The 19,898-nt window shown below is 44.7% G+C and overlaps 1 protein-coding gene and 1 long non-coding RNA gene across 2 annotated transcripts in view; one reads left to right on the top strand and one right to left on the bottom strand.

The window, feature by feature from the left end:
• LOC116942283 (integrin alpha-6-like) overlaps positions 1-19,898 on the top strand; it is a 72,072-nt gene that overhangs the window by 42,102 nt on the left and 10,072 nt on the right. The window contains exons 11-21 of the mRNA XM_032953989.2: positions 348-409; positions 1,426-1,610; positions 2,189-2,332; positions 3,636-3,748; positions 5,819-5,981; positions 6,952-7,035; positions 7,760-7,839; positions 10,061-10,138; positions 10,483-10,585; positions 11,863-12,054; positions 13,844-13,948. Of these exons, the coding sequence (XP_032809880.2) occupies positions 348-409; positions 1,426-1,610; positions 2,189-2,332; positions 3,636-3,748; positions 5,819-5,981; positions 6,952-7,035; positions 7,760-7,839; positions 10,061-10,138; positions 10,483-10,585; positions 11,863-12,054; positions 13,844-13,948 (1,309 nt within the window). The remainder of the gene's footprint in view (positions 1-347; positions 410-1,425; positions 1,611-2,188; positions 2,333-3,635; positions 3,749-5,818; positions 5,982-6,951; positions 7,036-7,759; positions 7,840-10,060; positions 10,139-10,482; positions 10,586-11,862; positions 12,055-13,843; positions 13,949-19,898) is intronic.
• LOC142924592 (uncharacterized) lies at positions 7,031-19,191 on the bottom strand. Its single transcript, XR_012941707.1, has 5 exons — positions 19,099-19,191; positions 13,080-13,211; positions 11,959-12,048; positions 10,456-10,564; positions 7,031-7,351 (listed from the first exon to the last, which is right to left on the bottom strand). It is a non-coding gene; the product is annotated as an uncharacterized LOC142924592 (long non-coding RNA).

Raw genomic sequence — 19,898 nt, 5'->3', positions numbered from 1 at the left:
GTCGACAAAATAAGTACCTCTGCATGGGAATGTCCTATTGATAGCCTTGCCCCGTTGTAGGGATGTGGAATTTCCACTGCAAGCTAAGGGCTGTAGACAGGAGATGAGCACCGCCTTGATACTTATTTGAGCACTTTGGATACAATGATACTGTACACATTATAATTTCAAGAGACCATGAATTTAAACAATATCACACTTTGCTGCACAATGCACCGCTTTCACCAGTCCGTGCAAAACTGCTATTCCTGTCTCCCAAGACTGGACATGTGGGTCGTGAGAGGTTGGAGCTGAAATATTAGTTTTATCATTACAAGGTCTGCTTATGATTTGTTGTTTTCTTTCAGCGTGAGGGTGCTGGCATGTTTCTCATACTGGGCGCGACCACCTACCTACAGCCCTGCAATCAGTACGTGTGCGGTTGTGGAACCATGCCTCCTGCCACTGCCATCTTCACAACATTGTTTGATTTTTGTTTACAAAAAAACGCTTTGGTGTAATTTTTCACAATAAAATGTAGCTTTGCGCATCGTATTCACCACCTGACCGTGGTCTCTTACCAACGACTTCTTAATAGGATGCCCCAATTAAGACCATTCTTTACCCATCTCATTCTCAGTACCCAGTACATGTGTAGTGTAATAGCGCCGGCTAGTGGCCAGCAGTGGCAGCTATGGTGGACAGTGCACACGCCGGTGAGCATGTGCACGGGTGTGTTGGCAGGGTGGAGGAACTGGGGCAAGGGTCACGGAGGACCCCGTCTGGAAGCCCCTGGAACCTGCTAGTGGGTTCGAGAAGGGAGGCACTGCCGGGGTGGAGACAGCCGAGAGCGGAAGCTCGAGGTGGCCGGTTCTGGGATTGGATTCGTCCCGTCATTGCTGTCGTCTCGTCGTCTTCGCTCGATATTGCACTGCCAGATAGTTGGCTGTCTCAGTCAGCGCCATCAGTGTTAGACAGCTCGTGTTGTGTATAGGCTAGGTTAAGTGACTGTAGAGAGTGCAGACGAGACTGTGAATGTTCTAATTAAAGGTGCCTCCTACAAACCTCGTCTCTGAATAACTGACACTACACATGTATAGACGCTGATGAATTCGCTGAAAACATCTTATTATTGAGAGGACCGCAGAGATTGGGTAATTGTTGGTGCCGATTCACCACGTGGCTGCCTTCTTGCTTGTCCACGGTTTCTCGTGCTTCTGGGGCATTCTCTGTTCGAGAGCGAGTGAATACTGTGCGGTGCGTTGCAAGTCAAAATTATTTTAAAATCGAGATTATATTACTGCGACTCCCTTTTCTCGGGTCTCTGCAACATATACACAGGGGCCTCTGCTGCACGCTGCACTCATAGTAAATGGCCTGCAGCCCGAGAGCAGTGTCCTCGTGGGTCATTGCCTCCTGTGCCCCCCCTCCACCCACCCCCCACAGCGTTGCACTATTCACTGAATGCTGAGGAGGACCGGCGACAGCAAGGCCTCAGCTCGCGCGTTCACCTCACCGCCATCGCCGGCACCGAGGCCGGTACCCTCCTTGGGGTGCACGTCCTCTCGGGAAACGTCTCACTGGGCGGCCAGGGCGACACGCGCTGCTTCAACACCACGCTGCGTGTGCACGTACGTGTGTCTTCATGTGCGGGCGTGCCTTCGCGAGCACGCTAGTGCACGGCCACTGTGCAAGCTCTTTCGCCTCACATCCACTTGTGTGCATGCGGCACTCTTCCCCACGCTGGTCGGTGCGCAATAGTGAGGTGGGGAGCACCGATAACGACACACGATGTCATCGGTGTTGGCCAGGCATCCCAATCCAGGTCCCTCCTGAAAAATAGTCCCTTTGGCTCAGGTGTGCCTCTTCTGTTAATTTAGTCATTATGTTTAGAGATGTAGGAGCATAGAAGTACACCGCATGAATGGAATTTGCTGTGCTACGCCATGCGTGCCTCCACGCAGCATGGCCTCCAGTTGCCTGCGACAACCTGGCTGGTGGTCGCCCATCCAAGCACCGTGCAGGCTGATCCCCACTTAGCTTCTGAAATCTGACACGAGCGAGCACATCCTGTGTTGATTTTGGCTGTAATTACGAAGAAGCTGGTGCGCGCTCTCCGTGTCCTCTGCACCGTGCACCTCCCTCCCTCTCTCTGCGCATCGCAGCGCGTACACCCACTCGGCTGTGAAAGAGCTCGTTGTTTCCGCAGGACCACGTGAAGGACAAGCTGCGGCCCATCCCGCTGCACCTGCACTACGAGGTGCAGGAGGCTCGGTGGGAAAAATCAGAGGCCGCCATGGGGGAACTGCTTCCCACGCTCAACGCCAGCGTGGCCAACCCCTTGCGCACAGAGGTGCTCCCGTGGGCGTCTGCGCGCGGCCCCTTCACCCATCCCGGGCGTCTTGAGTCAACAATAACACGATCGCAGCAGACCACTTTTAAAAGAAACTCATTGTGTTCTCATAGCGGAACATTTGAATCTACAGCGTCCACAGTCCCCGCCACATATTCTAAGTTCACCCATTAAATGCCGGTACACGCAATGTACAGATATTTCCTGCATGATTAGTTAATGGTTGACATCAGAATGATATCTAGGTTCATGTAACTTGGCGGTGTAATTGCCATATGGCGGTGCGTGCACGATTATAATAATAGTTTCGTGCATGTGGTATTCCCATCATTCTTCTATCACAAGGCCATTTATATCCAGAGAAAAGTCATACCTTAACATGTTTAAATTGATGGGTTACTCCAGCAACTACAAATGTACCAGGCCTTGGGTGTCGTCATAGTGAGTTAGCAGGTACAGTGCTTTAAATCGTCTCTAAGGCCACGTCCTGACCCAGGTGGACATCAAACCCTTGGCAAGCATAACTTTAAAAAATAACGATTTCAAATGTTGTCCTTAACAGTCTCCATTATTTGTGCATTTCCACAGCTACGTTGTTCAGAAGTACCTATTCCATTCAGAGCAAAACCAGGCATACTCTACAATCCAATTGCGACGTGCAAAATTAATCCCACATTTGTATTGCCAAGAGTTGTCGAGTGAATACACTGGCACCCGGCTGTAAGTGGGTTCCTGTCAGTTTGAATGTGTAATATATGAAATGAAATTGAATGCATTTCTTGAGTTGACAGCAAAGTACTTGGAAAAATAGATGATGAGAGGGAAGTCCAAAGCGTAGCAGTGTGAAGGAAGGCGCAGCAAGAGAAGTGTTGCGACCTGCGGAGTGGTAGTTGAGCCCAAGTGGAGGAATCAACGAGTGGAATGTGATGGATTGTTTCACATGTCGCCTTTCGTAACAAATATCCATAATAGAGGATTTCTCCACAGTTATGGCTGTCGCCTGATGATGCTGGTTGTTATAATTCCTGGCAAAACGTCACGGTACTCTAATTGGAAATGTTGTAGTGGGTTTACTCTCCCACACACCGGTGTGCTGAACTAGTAACTAATTGGCATGTTTAATTTACGTGACAAACCTCACTAATTGGCTTTTTTGGGTGGCGGCGACTTTTTTTACATTCATATTTATGCGATCTAACCCAAAAGAACCCTCTATGATGGATGATGGATTGTAATCACGGCACTGTGTGGTGAGCTGCATGCGAGTATCACGACATTAGCGCCTCTTCGCCGTTCCCCTCAGGTGAACTTCGTGAAGGAGGGTTGCGGAGAGGACAAAGTTTGTCAGAGCGAGCTCAGTTTCAACTTCTCCTTCTGCTCGCACGTCAAGTCAGAAAACTTCACGCAGCTGCACAGGTGAGCCTCGTCAGGCCTCAAGGAGACAGATCACACGGCGGACACAGGCGCTCTTGATCCTCGCGGGTGACGTGGTCTCACGCCTTTTAGGCCCTGGCTATTACGTTGAGTTTTGCACAATTGATTTTAATCCGGTACGGATCTACAAACGCAAAACAATAATTGTCATAAACTACATGTTGCCCGACCGCCCTCTTTGAACCTTCGATTAACGATAACGCCCAGTACTCAATGTGCACAGAAACTGTGACTGGGTAAGCAGCCATTCTGTGACATGGCTCGGCAGTAGTGCATTCACTGCCCGCTTTGGTTCGAACCTGGCATGCTGCCTTGCCTGCCAGCTTGGGAGGCAGTTGCTGAGTCGCCCTGTGCTGTGCAGTGACAGCTGCCAATGGGGGTGTCCTTTGAATGGTTGATATGGGAAAGGATGTACGGCTCTTTTAGACACTGAGACATCTAAGCAATGGCATGTAAATGAATAGGTTGTTATTATTACTCTGACGAGTAGAGAAGCCATTGCTCTGCAACATAAAATAAGAGACAGCTGTAATGTTCATACTCTTCTCATAATCGTTAATTGGAGCAATGATATTAATCTACTAATTTGCATAATAAAATGCCAAGATAATATTTATAGATTTTTTATATTCTCTAGGATTTAAATAATATTATCGTTAGAGGATCACATTAATAGATGCACAAGTTGACAAGTTAGATCACTTTTAAATTATCAGCATTAGTCTCTATATGTTATTCAATATCTTTCGAACGTCTTCCACCATTTCAATTCAAGGTGTTTTTCGTGGAAAATCCCGTGCAGCCAGTTATCCAGCTATGTTCGGTGGCAATAGCCCAAAGCCACTCACAACAGTTATTGTTGGGGTGGAGAGGAGCCCAGTCAGTAGCCAGCCAGGAAACTCGAGGGATAGATTTGTAATAGTATGATAATAATTATGTAGTAAACTTTCCAATTGTTATTGCTAACGCTATCAATGTCAGCATGGTCCCTCGTAGTGGATCTATGTTTTCTGCGTCTGGGCGCGCACGTGGAAAGCGGTAGTGCAGTGGTTAGCACAAGGCGCTGTGAACCCGGCAACACGAGTTCGATTCCTGCTCACGGCGATCACCGGTGAAGATGATCTGAACTGGTCCTGGGCCTCTCCTAGGTCAACTCAGCCTCAAATAAGTACCTGGTGCTATGCATAAACATCGCCACTCGGGAAACAAAGGCGACCGGGCGTGAGGCTAGCCACCCACCCCCTCATGTACCGTGCCGGCCTTCATAGGTGCTCGCTAACAGTACTTGCCCCAAAAGTATGTTAAGGCTATATGGGGGATCTTGGTCTTTATGTTGTTTTGATCTATAGTGTGGTGGTTAAACACAGCATGTATACTATCTTGATTTGAAACATGTATACCACTAAACAGTCAGCCAGCTGACCTCCATCACATACATATCTGTGCAATACCGTAATAATGCCGTAAACTCAATTGACAGGTGTAGCAATTAAGGGCGGAAGATTTGCAACAAAAATCAAATCTATTCGTCGATGAATATCAATTCCTGAAGTTAAAAAAAACGTGAATCTAATCACGTGCGAGAATATTTATTTTGATACCTATTGTCGAGGCTACGCGGGGTGGGGGTGGAATCTTTGTTCTTTGTTTTTTTCGGTAAAGTCACGTATAAATAAGAAATAATAAAATAACATAATAGCGTACGACGTTTCGGTTGCAACACAAGCAGCCATCATCAGGTACAGAAGAGCTAAATTTACGAGGGGAAACACATAACCTCAGATGTATATACAGACACCCAAGTAGGGGGAACTAACACAGACACCCTACTTGGGTGTCTGTATATACATCTGAGGTTATGTTTCCCCTCTCTCGTAAATTTAGCTCTTCTGTACTTGATGATGGCTGCTTGTGTTGCAACCGAAACGTCGTACGCTATTGTTATTTTATCAATTCTTATTTATACGTGACTTTACCGAAAAAACCAAAGAGTAATTCCTGCAGTCACGAAAGCTTCAAATCAAGTGTGGAATCTTTGTCTTTGTGCGCCAGCGAGGGCGGCAGGCCACTGTTCCTCGTCGGGAAGCACAAGGGACTGGCCCTGAACGTAAGCTTGCGCAACATGGGCGACGATGCCCACGAGACTCACTTGCTGCTCGCACTGCCCTCCGGACTCAGCTATCGGGGATACCGCCAGATCTGGGGCTCTTCCCAGGTCAGCCAACGCCACGCGCTTTAGAGTATGTATTTCTCTGCTATAAACGTCCACGTGACGATCAGCCGCCTTCGTTGAACTATCATTTGTGATAGCCAGGTCGCTTCTGAAAAAGAGCCGTATAGCTCAGCGCGAAGTCGCGCCATGAGTGGCGGTCATGGTGCAAACCTGAAAACTGTGTGCTCTGCTTGCATGATGGCTGTTTGGGTGGAAGGACAAGGAGACGATGGGAAATTGGTTTCATCCCAACAATCGTATGGCCACAATTATTTCGGACTCCTGGTGGTCTAAAGCAAGGCTCTGTACATTATACACGCTGTATGGTGATGTCAAGTGACATGCAAGGTATGTTGGGCTGCGGAGCCAGTGATCATTATTTTGCTGTCTATAAATCACATTTTGTGTGGAGTATTACTATACACACAAACTTTTCTGGCCTGAACAACTTACAGAACAATTCCAGTAATATTACACGCAAATTTTGTGTAATATTACTGTTTGATTACAGCAAGCTCAAGCACAATGTGACCAATACCAGGGCACCTCGGTCGTGAGATGTAAACTACCTTGCCTGGTATACAGGGGGTCGTGGATTCAATCTGGACCCTGACGCCAGTATATTTGGAGTTTGCACGCTCTCACGGTGGTCGCGTGGATTTTTCTCCGGTTCATTCGGTTTTTCCCTCCAAATTTATAAACGCACGTTCAGAGTACTTGGCTGCTATAAATGTCCACGTGATAATTCACTTCATTGGGCTATCATTTGTGGCCAGGTCGTTTCTGAAAAAGAGCTACACAGCTCAGTGGGTCTTACCTGGTAAAAAATATGTTCAGTAATGGTTCAATATGGCCAGCAGAGTTTAAAATATTTAGCAAGTTTGGACATGATTTGGTAACTCTATGAATGATGACTGCATTTATAATTCCTTGAAGATAAGATGACAGTGATGATGTTGGCGTCTCTCTGAAGGATGTACAGCCCCTCTGCCTGCTGAGCAGCAACGCATCTGTGGTGGACTGTGAGCTTGGGAATCCACTCAGACGTGGCCACCAGGTAACAAAGCAGAGAACTGCCATCCCTTCAGGACAGGCTTCAACCAAACCTCCTAGCGCTAGGAGCGACGTTCCATTTAATTTCTGTCAAGATCAAGACTTCATTGTGGCCAAAGCCGTTGATGCCACCGTACCTCACCAACACTGTCTACCTCCGATAGATCCCTCAGGAGCTGCACAGCAGACATGCAGTGACCTCCAAGATCTGCCCTCACAGTCTCCCACCATCCGCTCTTAGGTCTTCTCTTCCCCTTGGTCGCTGGACTCGCAGAGACCGATGCAATGCCTGTCTCGGCAATCGGCCCTCCTCTCCCATCCTGCACACGTCCCACCCAGCGCAACCGTTTTTACAGAATACTGTCTACGACACTCTCATGCCCCGTGGTCTCTTCCAGACTTCCGCATGGCTTCTCCTGGCTTTCCACTAAATTCCGAGCATCCCTCTCAGACACCCGTGCTCATATGCCAGCCACCTCTTTTCGAGATGCTTAGCATCCAGCGCTAGAACCCCTACAGTAAAACGTCAGCCTCAAATAGCCTTTTTATTCACTATAGAATCATAATAACATTTTTTTATTAACTCTACAGTATAAGCTTATCCTGATGTTGCGATTGCGAATAACACGCGACTGCTTGTGTTACAGACGGATGTATCTCGTGTGTGGTCCTGTGTGCGTACATCACACGCTGCTCGTTAAGCCGGTGCTGTCATGTGGTCATTTCAGGTGTTGCTGTATCTCATCCTGAGCACGGAAGGAGTCACAAAAGACATGCTGGAGCTGAGCTCTACTCTGCAGCTCACAACGTGTGTGATCTGAGCCACGTGCTGCCTCCCATCGCAAAACTAAATATACATGGCTTGTTTTCAGGAGGATCCTGCCAGGTTTTTGTAGTTGGGGGGTGTGAAATTGCTGCCATGTGTAATTCCAAATAAGTAATTTTGTGATCATTTTCAGCATTGGGATGTGTGGCCCAATCAATGCCAGTTACATTGTATATAGTTATAGGAGGTACCAGAGAATCCAGAGGAACCCCATTCAGGACAGGGGCAGAACATACACACTCCACACATAGAGGTGCCCGAGGCGGGAATTTAACCCAGACCCTGCTTGCTGTGACGCACGTCTGTTACCACTGCACCACTCGGCTACTCAAAATATAAACAAGAGAAGCGTAGGACCATCTCTGCACACGTGCCAAGCTGACAATAGCAAGGTTATTGAAAGCTTATTTCCGCAGTGTCCCTCGTGTGGATACAGAGGCCTCGTCTAAACAACTTCAGAAGTAGTTTTGTGAAGTCGTCTTCCGGTGAAAGCTGCTGCGCTGCGAGTTGCGTTTCGCCAATCCGACGTCATGATCATGGCCATTGCAATTTGGAGAAAATCCTTTTTTTTCATCTGAAAAGATTTCACCCTCTTATATGACCAGGAAAAAATAGTTCTCATTTGTAGAACTTTCCAATGCCATCAAACTCTGCTCACTTATACTCTTCTGACCTGCTTCACTGCACTTTTAAATTCAAACCAATGCTTCCGTAGTCTCCATAATGCAGTCCGTGCTGGTTTTTGTGCTAGCCAAACCATTGTATGTCATTAAATAAATTACCTTAGATTCTCTCAACATTTTTGCTTTGTATACGTATGTTAACCAGTAGCATTTGCCTAAACAGGCAAACTCTGGATTGCTTTTTCCCATCAAGCTAATTATATCAGGCTATTCTTAGTTTTTTCGGTAAAGTCACGTTGAAGAGAAACAACAAAATAACAAAATATATATAAAACAATAAAAAAAAAATTCTCACGACGTTTCGACCATAACTCAAACGGTCATCATCAGGTGTGTCGGTTTGCATAAATTTATTTTGAAAACGGCATATTTATTTATATATATAAAAATAACGTTTGCGTCACGCGCAACGATGGCAGTTTGCCAGGACTAGTCCATCTATTTTTTGAAAAGAGGAGGGGGGAGACGAAATTTGTTTTTATGTATGCTGTCTGAAAGGCACTGTAAGCGTGAACAATCAATCAAGAACTGAAATGATTTATCAAATCTTTCCAATGATTGCTAAGATAGAATCCATCTTCTCGGTTGAAATTGTCTCTGTGTTTGTATATGTGGATAGCCTCATGAACGAATCTCTCATGGAAGCCAGAAAAAAAAAATAGATGGACTAGTCCTGGCAAACTGCCATCGTTGCGCGTGACGCAAACGTTATTTTTATATATATAAATAAATATGCCGTTTTCAAAATAAATTTATGCAAACCGACACACCTGATGATGACCGTTTGAGTTATGGTCGAAACGTCGTGAGAATTTTTTATTGTTTTATATATATTTTGTTATTTTGTTGTTTCTCTTCAACGTGACTTTACCGAAAAAACTAAGAATATGAATTACTGCAGTCACGAAAGCTTTAAATCAAAATTTATATCAGGCTAGTTAAGCACATACCACTGCTGCTGCTTATTACCAGATGTTGTTGGTAAATGCCCTTTCTCTACCCTAGGCTATCATAAACAATAAACTCAGTGCTGTAGTGGAGCATCCTGGACAATAAATTAATTTTATCATCGTGTGCATGGAATTCCGTAAAAGTGTAAAAACAGGTCCCTGCAGGGTGGGCTGGTAGGACAAGTCTCTGCGCTGTCTATTGCTGATTTTACACCCAACAGCACGAGATTTCACTTCGTTAAAGTATTGAAAGGGGACGGACGGACGGACACATTAATCTATTGCAGGCTGGTACACTCAGTTTACAACTTCGTTCCTACCGGTAAAACTAAATTCTACAGGAATTGGGGGCTCTTTGACTGGATTTTTTACCACAATGGACCCTTATAGCCCCCTAGAAAATCATTAGAATATACCTTAGAAAATCATTAGAATATACCTTAGTCACTCACTCCCTCACGGCCATCTCAGACGAGGGTCTGTTATACAAATACAAAGCAATGGATATATTCTGTTGCACTCTGAGGATTGTGTATGGATACATTGTGTGTTTGGCATCGGCCTGTGCAGCACAAGTGAGCAAGAGGGCCTGGAGCCGGTCATAGCCAAGGTCAAAGTGCTGCTAGAGATGGACATTGTCATCATAAGGTGAGGAAGACCATGCAATACAATCGTCATATATTTACAGCTTTACTCAATTATGAGATATGGATGATAATTCAGCAGAATCTTTAATTGCAACATGTATTGATGTATTCTTCGTGCAACTTCTATGTAGTAAAAAATATTTTGTAATTATTTTTTATTTAGGCCTCGGTTTGTCAACGCTTGGAAGACCATATAAATATCCAGAGTGGGATGCCTTTCGCAGTCTGCCTTGTCATAGTGTCTAGTCGAAGTCTGCCTTGTCTTGGTGTAAATGCAGTACCACATGCATTTTGTTTGGAAGACGTATCATCACTGACCTGCCACTGCTCCTGCCCCTTGCGTAGCACTGTGAGGCCCTCCCAGGCGTACTTTGGAGGGGAAATCCGTGGAGAGTCGGTGATCTGGTGGGAGGGGGCGGCTGGGAGCCTGGTGGAGTTCAACATCACGGTACCGCCACACAGTGTACTGCTCAACCAAGTGAACCGACATTCCCGAATAAAACGGATGGCTTAAAGTATTGGGAGTTTATTTTTCTTGTTGTAGCAGTAATAACCCCCTGTTTATTATGAGTACAGTACTCAACGCCGTCATGCTTACGCTGTTTAAAACTTTCAAGCAAAGCAGACGAGATGACTCCATGGAACATCGTGAGAGTGATCCCGATGAGGTGACGCAAGTGCTGCACGGACGTAGGGTTTCCCTTTAGTAACTGCTACCTGCCTCTGCCTGCTTTCGATCAGCGTTAGTGTCACACTCTTCAAAAAGTACCTGGAAATTGTAAACATGTCATTTTTAGAATTCGTGTGTTAGGATCATTCTAGTTACAAGTGTAGATTTGTACAGAATGAAGTAGTACTTAACCTTTTTGTCATTTGGGTTGTACATTTTGCAAGAGTTTTAACTTTTGAGGGACCAAATTTGGACATTTTGTCTTATTTATTCTTCCGTCATTTGCATTGTGACATTTAAATGCTGCAGATACAAACTGTAAGGGGTTAGATTCAAACATCAGATTTTTCGAGTTAGAAACATAGGGTCTGAAATTTCACCTTCATAGCCCATCCAGAAAATAATGTGAATATACTTCAGTCACTCACTCCGTCATGGCTATCTCTATGTATTACACGAAAGACGTTCAAAATCCAAAAAAACTAAGATCCCCCTTCATAGCCTTAACAGACTGCTGGGGCAAGTGCTGTTGGCGAGCACCTATGAATGCCGACACGGCACACGAGGGGGTGGGTGACCAGTACCATGCCCGCCACCTTTATCTCCCTAGCTGCAATGTTTACACACCGCATCAGGTATTTCTTTGAGGCTGAGTCGACCTAGGGTTCAGATAATCATCACTGGTATTGGCCATGAGCAGGGTTCGTAGCGAAGTGCACTAACCGCGACAATACCGCTCCCCTAGGTTCAAAATACATACACAGACAAGGGTCCATTGTACAAAAACAAAGAAAAATAACATCCAGGTCCAGCATCTTTAGGCCGTACGCACTAACGTTCTTCATAGCACCCGTTTAAGCCAGGCCACCTTGGATTAGCTTCGACCCTGAGTCTCATCAGCAGGCAGTAGACTAACTTCAGTGACTATTGACTGATGGACCTATGTATCGTTTTAATTCATGCTTTGGTGGTGAAACAGACCCTGCTAATAGTTTATTCCCCACAATCCACATTGCAAATGTAGGACCGGCATCAGACGTGTTGGTTCTGTGCAGGTGCTCAACTTGGGCCACTCGCTAGAGGGCCTTGGTGGCGCGTACGTAGACATCCACTTCCCAGTGGAAATGTCCAATGGCAAGTGGCTGCTGTACCTCGTCGCGTTGGAGCTGAGTGGTGCCGAGGCCGCTGCCACCGGGGAAGTGCCCCCCACATGCCAAGGGCCGCAGGTCGATGAGCTCGTGCTCAAGGTGAGGAGGCATTGGGACAAGATTACAGATTTAGAATAATAGTTCAATACATTTCACATTCAGGCCATTCTTATTAGGAAAGGCTATCCCGAAGGCACCGTGTTTCACAGGCGTGGTCTGCAGTAGTTTCACGGTTGGTGGGGGGCGGCGTTGATCCGTCTTAACATCCACTCGCTCGCGTGCACCAACATTAAGCGCAGCAAACACTCGAGTTTTTATTTTTGGGACCCTTTTCCCAGTGTTAAGATTTAAAGACAGGCTTTACCCTTCATGACATTTTATGTTTTTTTACAAGGTAAGGCCCACTGAGCTATACAGCTTTTTTCAGAAGTGACCTGGCCACAAATAATAGCTTAATTGAAGTGGATTATCGCGTAGAAATGTATTGCAGACATATACTGTAAATGCACATTTTTAAATGTGGAGGGAAAAATCGGAGAACCCGCACGACCATGGGGAGAAATAATACACAAACTACAAATATGCAACAGGCATCACAGTCGGGATCAAAACCCACTACTTCCTGTATACCAGGCGAGGTAGTTAACATCTCGACACTGTGGCACCCTCTCGCCACCATGGCATTAAGATGTTAAAATACCAAATAGACACACACCTATTACAAGGCATCAAGCCCGCATCAACCACACATGGCTGTGGTAAAACATGTACACATATATGCTTTGATAATGTATGCATTGCCCTTGACACTGATTCGCCTACACTGGGGCTAGCCTCCTTCATGGCTTTGTCTTACCGGTGCTCGAGACAAACGGTCCCCAAAAGGCAAATAGCACAAGGGTGATGCAAATGCACTAATAGCTCGGGTTAAGCATTTATATCTATTGGACCCTTTTGACAAGATAAAAAAAGCTTTACCCTTCCTGGCTGCCACTGGAGGCCAGAACCAACAAATTCCAATTCACAAAACTGGTGGAGAAGTCAGCGCAGTCCACTGGCTCAGCCAAAACACATCACCCAGCAGCGCGCACCCGGAACCGTCCCACCACACCATGGCCCAGTACCTCCTCACGCGGCCTCAATGTCGGGGTGCACACCGCCGCACAGCGTCGCCCTGCAACGCCCCAGCATGGCCAAGGTTTACCGACCTTCAGCGTGGCCCCCGGCCAAAGACTCCCACGCCGCAAGGAGATAGCCTATAATTAAAAATTCGTTAACAATGCAGTCAGTCACCGTGTTGGGGGAGGGGTGGCCCGAATAATGCAACATGTGAAATTTTTATTAGGGTAGACAAAATGCGAGGCAGTTGTCATAGTCCACACATGCATCTGACACATTCAGAAGGATAGGCCAATGGTACTGCTGAGGTCCTGGGTACGAATCCAGGCTGCTGCCCGCGATTAACCAGGTCTTCTAGTGTACGTAATGTGGCCAAATTCCAACTCTGAAAATATAAATATCGGTTTTGCGGTCGCAAGACGAATCTCACTCTCATATGGCAGAGCGGGTGGCAAGTGTTGCCCGCTACTGTGTGTGGACCAAATGTTCCCGTGGCCCTCCCACCAAAGTTAACTCTCCTCCTTGGTGGAGAATCACTGCTCTAGGGGCCCAAGTAACAGTTCCATAGGACCCTCCATCCGCGTGAAGTTGGAGCCGGGCCTGCTTAAGGGAATCTCAGAAGCACTGCGATGGATTCGAAAAGGACACTTCACCGCGTGAGATGATGCCAATGGGACAGTAGGGATAAAATTTGGCAGGAAATGACAAAAGGAATTAGGGTAGACAAACGCAAACCAGGTATCATTGTTCATGTTTGTGTCTCCCACAGAGCGTTGCGGGGCGGACTGTGTCGACTCGGGGAGCGTCACAGAAAAAAACTATTGAGAAGTTTTGGCATCCGCCTCCCCTCAACGAGAAGGGCTACACCAAACTGGTCAGGCCTTGTGCTTAGCAGTGTTGTTATGCAATGAAAGACATTGAACTTAAAATAAAAACATACACATTCAATTGGCATATAATTGCAGGTACATTCTATTAAGTCCAGTGGGGCTGAGAATTAGACATGGCATAGAATTGCAGGTACATTCTGGTAAGTCCAGTGGGGCTGGGAATTAGACATGGCATAGAATTGCAGGTACATTCTGGTTAGTCCAGTGGGGCTGGGAATTAGACTTGATATAGAATTTCAGGTACATTCTGCTAAGTCCAGTGGGGCTGGGAATTAGACATGGCATAGAATTGCAGGTGCATTCTGGTGAGTCCAGTGGGACTGGGAATTAGACATGGCATAGAATTGCAGGTACATTCTGGTTCACATGTCCAGGTACTGGTACTGGACAGTGGCGTCACTCGGGTTGGTGTCACCCAGTGCGGTAACTCATGGTGTCATCCCCATGTACCTCTTCCCATATCAGACCATACAGAATCCTTAGTCATGTTTTTGTACTGTTACTCGTAAATCGTAATTCCCGTATATCACTGAATGTGATGGCAATAGTAGTGACATAAACTAGCAAAATTTAAATTACACCTTTAAATTACAATATCATACGTACAGCCTAAATGTATTTATTTTTACATAGTTTCAGGTGGTTAAAGTGAAAATTCTGTAAGAAAACAATAGAATTCGAAGTAAAAAACGTATAAACCTTTAAGAACTACATTAAAATCAGATATATATTTGCAAGGCAGTGATGTTTTTAAAGAACAAAAAGACTAAAATAAAAAAAATAATTTAAGATTTAAGTTATATTTCTAAACATGTATCAAGAAAGATAGCATTTCTCCCCACTTTACGTTTTAAATTGTCAATTTCTCTATTTAGTTATCAAAGAGTTATATAATTGCAGTAGATTCAACTGAGTCGCAGACATACTCTTTGGAGGCAACACATTTATGGATACCAACACAAAGGGGTAACTGCCCCTTTACCAGATAACAACCTATGGTGGTGGACCACCAGGCTCACTACACTAATTACACCGTAACTAGCTACGTAACCACCAGGCTCACTACACTAATTACACTGGGAGTCGCTACAACGGACAGGACCCCGGCATGGATCCAGGTCCACGTGTTGGTGACTCTTCTCGGACGTAGAATGTAGAGCTTCAGGATGACAACAGCAACGCTGAAGCCCGTTCCCTCTGGGGACCCTGTTTATATAAGCCTCACTGGTCGTGGGTGGCCCCGCCCTTGGCCACGACCACCTTCTCGAATCCTCTCGCAGGATCTCTCCCGACACGTGACCACACCTAGCCCCCCACTTGGGGCCCCTGTGTAGATCTTACTCGTCACGTGCCTTCCAGGGTCAACCAGAGTGCCATGGCCTACATTAACCCCATTCATTGCCGGCACCCTCACACCCCCCTCCTATAGGGGACAACACTGCACGCCGAGCGTGGTGCGACTCAGCGCCCTCTATCACCGCTCACCGAGCCCCACTCGGGCTGGTACTACACCCACATGTACGGGGTGTCCGCGATGGCAATACATCGCACGCCGTGCCTCGCTAGAGCCGGCATTACCCAGTGACATCCATGATGTCGCTACATAATCAATACTTGTTCTACATGTAAGTTCATTATCAATTTTAATAATAGAATAATATGTGAAATAGTTGTAAATTGCTTAAATGTAATATTTATTAGGTTATATGAATACTAACAACATTTTTTGTAAAATCTTTTTACATTGAATTACATTATTAGTTACAACATTGTTAGTAACGGAGCCGAAGCCTAATTAGATTTTTCTCCCTTTTCCTTTAATTGCTACTTCATTCTCAAGAAAGTCATTGATATAGGTTCACAAATACTAATTACCACAATATTGTAGCTAAAACACCAGAAAATTTAACAAAATCAGCGGCTATAAAAACACGAGCAGCAACGAAAACAGCAGCGCGTGCTTGTAGCGCGTGCAGACGAAACCACGTGATATTGAAGCGTCACTGTAATTGGGCAACAATGACTGCTGACCGGGGCGCATTAGAAGGTTAAAAAGTTAATTAGCATTGAGTTTTAGCCTTGTAGGTATATTCATACAGTACATGTAAACATGTTTTTTGTTATTCTTAGTTTTTTCGGTAAAGTCACGTTGAAGAGAAACAACAAAATAACAAAACATATATAAAACAATAAAAAATTCTCACGACGTTTCGACCATAACTCAAACGGTCATCATCAGGTGTGTCGGTTTGCATAAATTTATTTTTAAAACGGCACATTTATTTATTTATATAAAAAAAACGTTGGCGTCACGCGCAGCGATTGGCAGTTTGCCCAGGACTAGTCCATCTATTTTTTTGAAAAGAGGAGGGGGGAGACGAAATTTTTTATAATGTATGCTGTCTGAAAGCCACTGTAAGCGTGAACAATCAATCAAGAACTGAAATGATTTATCAAATCTTTCCAATGATTGCTAAGATAGAATCCATCTTCTCGGTTGAAATTGTCTCTGTGCTTGTATATGTGGATAGCCTCATGAACGAATCTCTCATGGAAGCCAGATGGCTTACAAAGAACCTCCGTCTTGGAAAAGTCAATGGCATGTGAGCCTACTGAATTAGAACAATGATCTGCTACGGCCGAGGTGTTGGTCCTACCGTGTTTAAGGTCTGCTTTATGTTCACGAATGCGGTCCGAGACATGGCGTTTGGTTTCTCCAATGTAACTACTACCACAGAGGCAACTTAGTTTGTAGACACCAGGGTATTGTATGTCCGGAATCACATCTTTTACAGATGGAACCAGATCACGGATTTTATGTAATGTGTTGAAACTGACCTGGATCTTGTGTTTATTCAAGATTTTGGAGATCTTTTTTGTGATCCCAGCAATGTAGGGTAAAGTGATGGTTTTGAAAGGCTCCTCAAGAGGGTTCTTCTTCATGGTTTGAGTGATAGCTTTGCGGATTGTATAGTCGGAGTAACCATTAGCCCTAAGAGCTTGGTGTACGTGCTTGAGTTCACTGCTTATGTGTTCCTGGTCGGATATGCATTGGGCTCTATGATACAGAGTCTTGATGAGAGAATTCTTCTGTGATGGATGGTGGTGGGAATCCGGTTTCAGATAAGCATCCGTACGCATCCATACGGATGCTTATCTGAAACCGGATTCCCACCACCATCCATCACAGAAGAATTCTCTCATCAAGACTCTGTATCATAGAGCCCAATGCATATCCGACCAGGAACACATAAGCAGTGAACTCAAGCACGTACACAAAGCTCTAAGGGCTAATGGTTACTCCGACTATACAATCCGCAAAGCTATCACTCAAACCATGAAGAAGAACCCTCTTGAGGAGCCTTTCAAAACCATCACTTTACCCTACATTGCTGGGATCACAAAAAAGATCTCCAAAATCTTGAATAAACACAAGATCCAGGTCCGTTTCAACACATTACATAAAATCCGTGATCTGGTTCCGTCTGTAAAAGATGTGATTCCGGACATACAATACCCTGGTGTCTACAAACTAAGTTGCCTCTGTGGTAGTAGTTACATTGGAGAAACCAAACGCCATGTCTCGGACCGCATTCGTGAACATAAAGCAGACCTTAAACACGGTAGGACCAACACCTCGGCCGTAGCAGATCATTGTTCTAATTCAGTAGGCTCACATGCCATTGACTTTTCCAAGACGGAGGTTCTTTGTAAGCCATCTGGCTTCCATGAGAGATTCGTTCATGAGGCTATCCACATATACAAGCACAGAGACAATTTCAACCGAGAAGATGGATTCTATCTTAGCAATCATTGGAAAGATTTGATAAATCATTTCAGTTCTTGATTGATTGTTCACGCTTACAGTGGCTTTCAGACAGCATACATTATAAAAAATTTCGTCTCCCCCCTCCTCTTTTCAAAAAAATAGATGGACTAGTCCTGGGCAAACTGCCAATCGCTGCGCGTGACGCCAACGTTTTTTATATATAAATAAATAAATGTGCCGTTTTAAAAATAAATTTATGCAAACCGACACACCTGATGATGACCGTTTGAGTTATGGTCGAAACGTCGTGAGAATTTTTTATTGTTTTATATATGTTTTGTTATTTTGTTGTTTCTCTTCAACGTGACTTTACCGAAAAAACTAAGAATATGAATTACTGCAGTCACGAAAGCTTTAAATCAAAATTTAAAAATGTTTTTTGTTGTTATAACTAACTACAGGGAAGATGGTTTATCAGTAGTAGAAATGGGCTTAAGATAAACTGATTGATTAACCGCACTTGTACACCAGTCACATGGTTAATGGCGACTTGCTTAAAGATTGCTGTGTGTGACACACGTGCTGTTGCATTTTACAGATTAACCACAATGTGTTTGCCCTCGATTTGGAGCACCTGCCCACGTCCTTCATTTCGAGTGTGCAACACGTATCAAAGCGCGCTGTGCACGTTGACAAAGTCCAACCTCACGTAGACAATTTCTCAACCCCATTGGACTATCAGAATCATAATATACTGGAGGAATCCGATGGGCTATAAAGCTCTTTTTTCACAAATGTCCAGTACCAGTGGCGTACAAGGGGGTGCGGGGGGTGCGGGCTACACCGGGTGAAACCAGAGGGGCTTGACACCAATATGACTGTCTATACAATTTTTGTGCAGTGTTTCAGCAGAAATTTATTTAAAAAATTGTTTTTTATAAAAAAATATCCCTTCGTCTTTGACAGTAACCTTTGCACTTCACTATTCGCATATTACTTGAATCCTAAGTTGTATGTCTATCTATACCATCCACTTATATCGGTATCTTACACCCATTACCTGTACTGTATGTGTACAATATACGTACTGTACTTGTCACCATTGTACCACTTACGACTGTACATGTGTTCTATTCTCAATAGCATTGCAAGTAGTCATACTCTGGGTGCATGGGCATGGTTATAGACTAAACAGTATTAGGGTTAGAGAATTACAGTACGTAATTACAGGACGTCATCCTTTACAGTGCTAAAACTCCTCATAATGGATATATCACAAACTAACAATTCAAAGCCAAGCTTGAAGTCTAGAACAAGTCTAGAACATTTCTATAACGATCAAAAACAACCTTTTGGGTCCTTTACCTGTAGAATGCAACAGCACGTGTGTTTCACACAGCAATCTTCAACCGAGTCGCCATTAACCACGTGACTGGTGTACAAGTGCGGTTAATCAATAACCCTGCCAGCCCCCTACAGGCCCAACTCAGTCATCACATGCTGGTGTACACACATGCATCGATGTACTGCACAGCACATGACTTTCACAAAACCACGCTTTACTCCCTTGCTGCACGAGGAAACAAAAGAGTAGTCCATTCCTAATGTGCCACATATGGACGTCCAGCGAACTGGTTTTGCGTTTGGGTTTAACGACAACACAGACAGAAATGTAGTTTATTTAAATTTTGGATTTGTTTTTATCACTGGACAGAAAGCTCAGTTTCATCCATTGCCTTGTTGAGCGGCTTCCATGAGTCGCGTATCTAATCCTGTACCGTCTTCACTTTTAATAGTATTACAACACGATGGTTTATAGTTCGCTGACATTTGTTTTTGCCGATTAAGTCGTATAATACTTCCAGTAAGGTCTCAGAGCACGCGGTGGGGGTCCGTTTCCGTGTATCCCGCATAAGCGCGAATTCGCATAAGTTGGGGTTCGCCTATACGAGTGTAATATATACAATTTAGGAGTCATTATAAAATGTTTATAAATGTACATAATTTTTTTATGAAGTACAGTACTCTACAGTAAATGATTCACTAATCATCAGTAGCATCCATGTCAGATAGAACACTATATTATTATAAACACTATTAGATTATTAACACTATTATTAACACTGATTTGAAGCTTTCGTGACTACAGGAATTACTCTTTGGTT

Source organism: Petromyzon marinus, chromosome 14, assembly GCF_048934315.1.
Source record: "Petromyzon marinus isolate PM22_M1 ecotype Great Lakes invasive population chromosome 14, UKy_Petmar_22M1.pri1.0, whole genome shotgun sequence".
In the NCBI taxonomy this organism is placed as follows: Eukaryota; Metazoa; Chordata; class Hyperoartia; order Petromyzontiformes; family Petromyzontidae; genus Petromyzon; species Petromyzon marinus.
The sequence above is the reverse complement of the archived record's forward strand: the minus strand, read 5'-3'. Positions and strand labels throughout refer to the sequence as shown.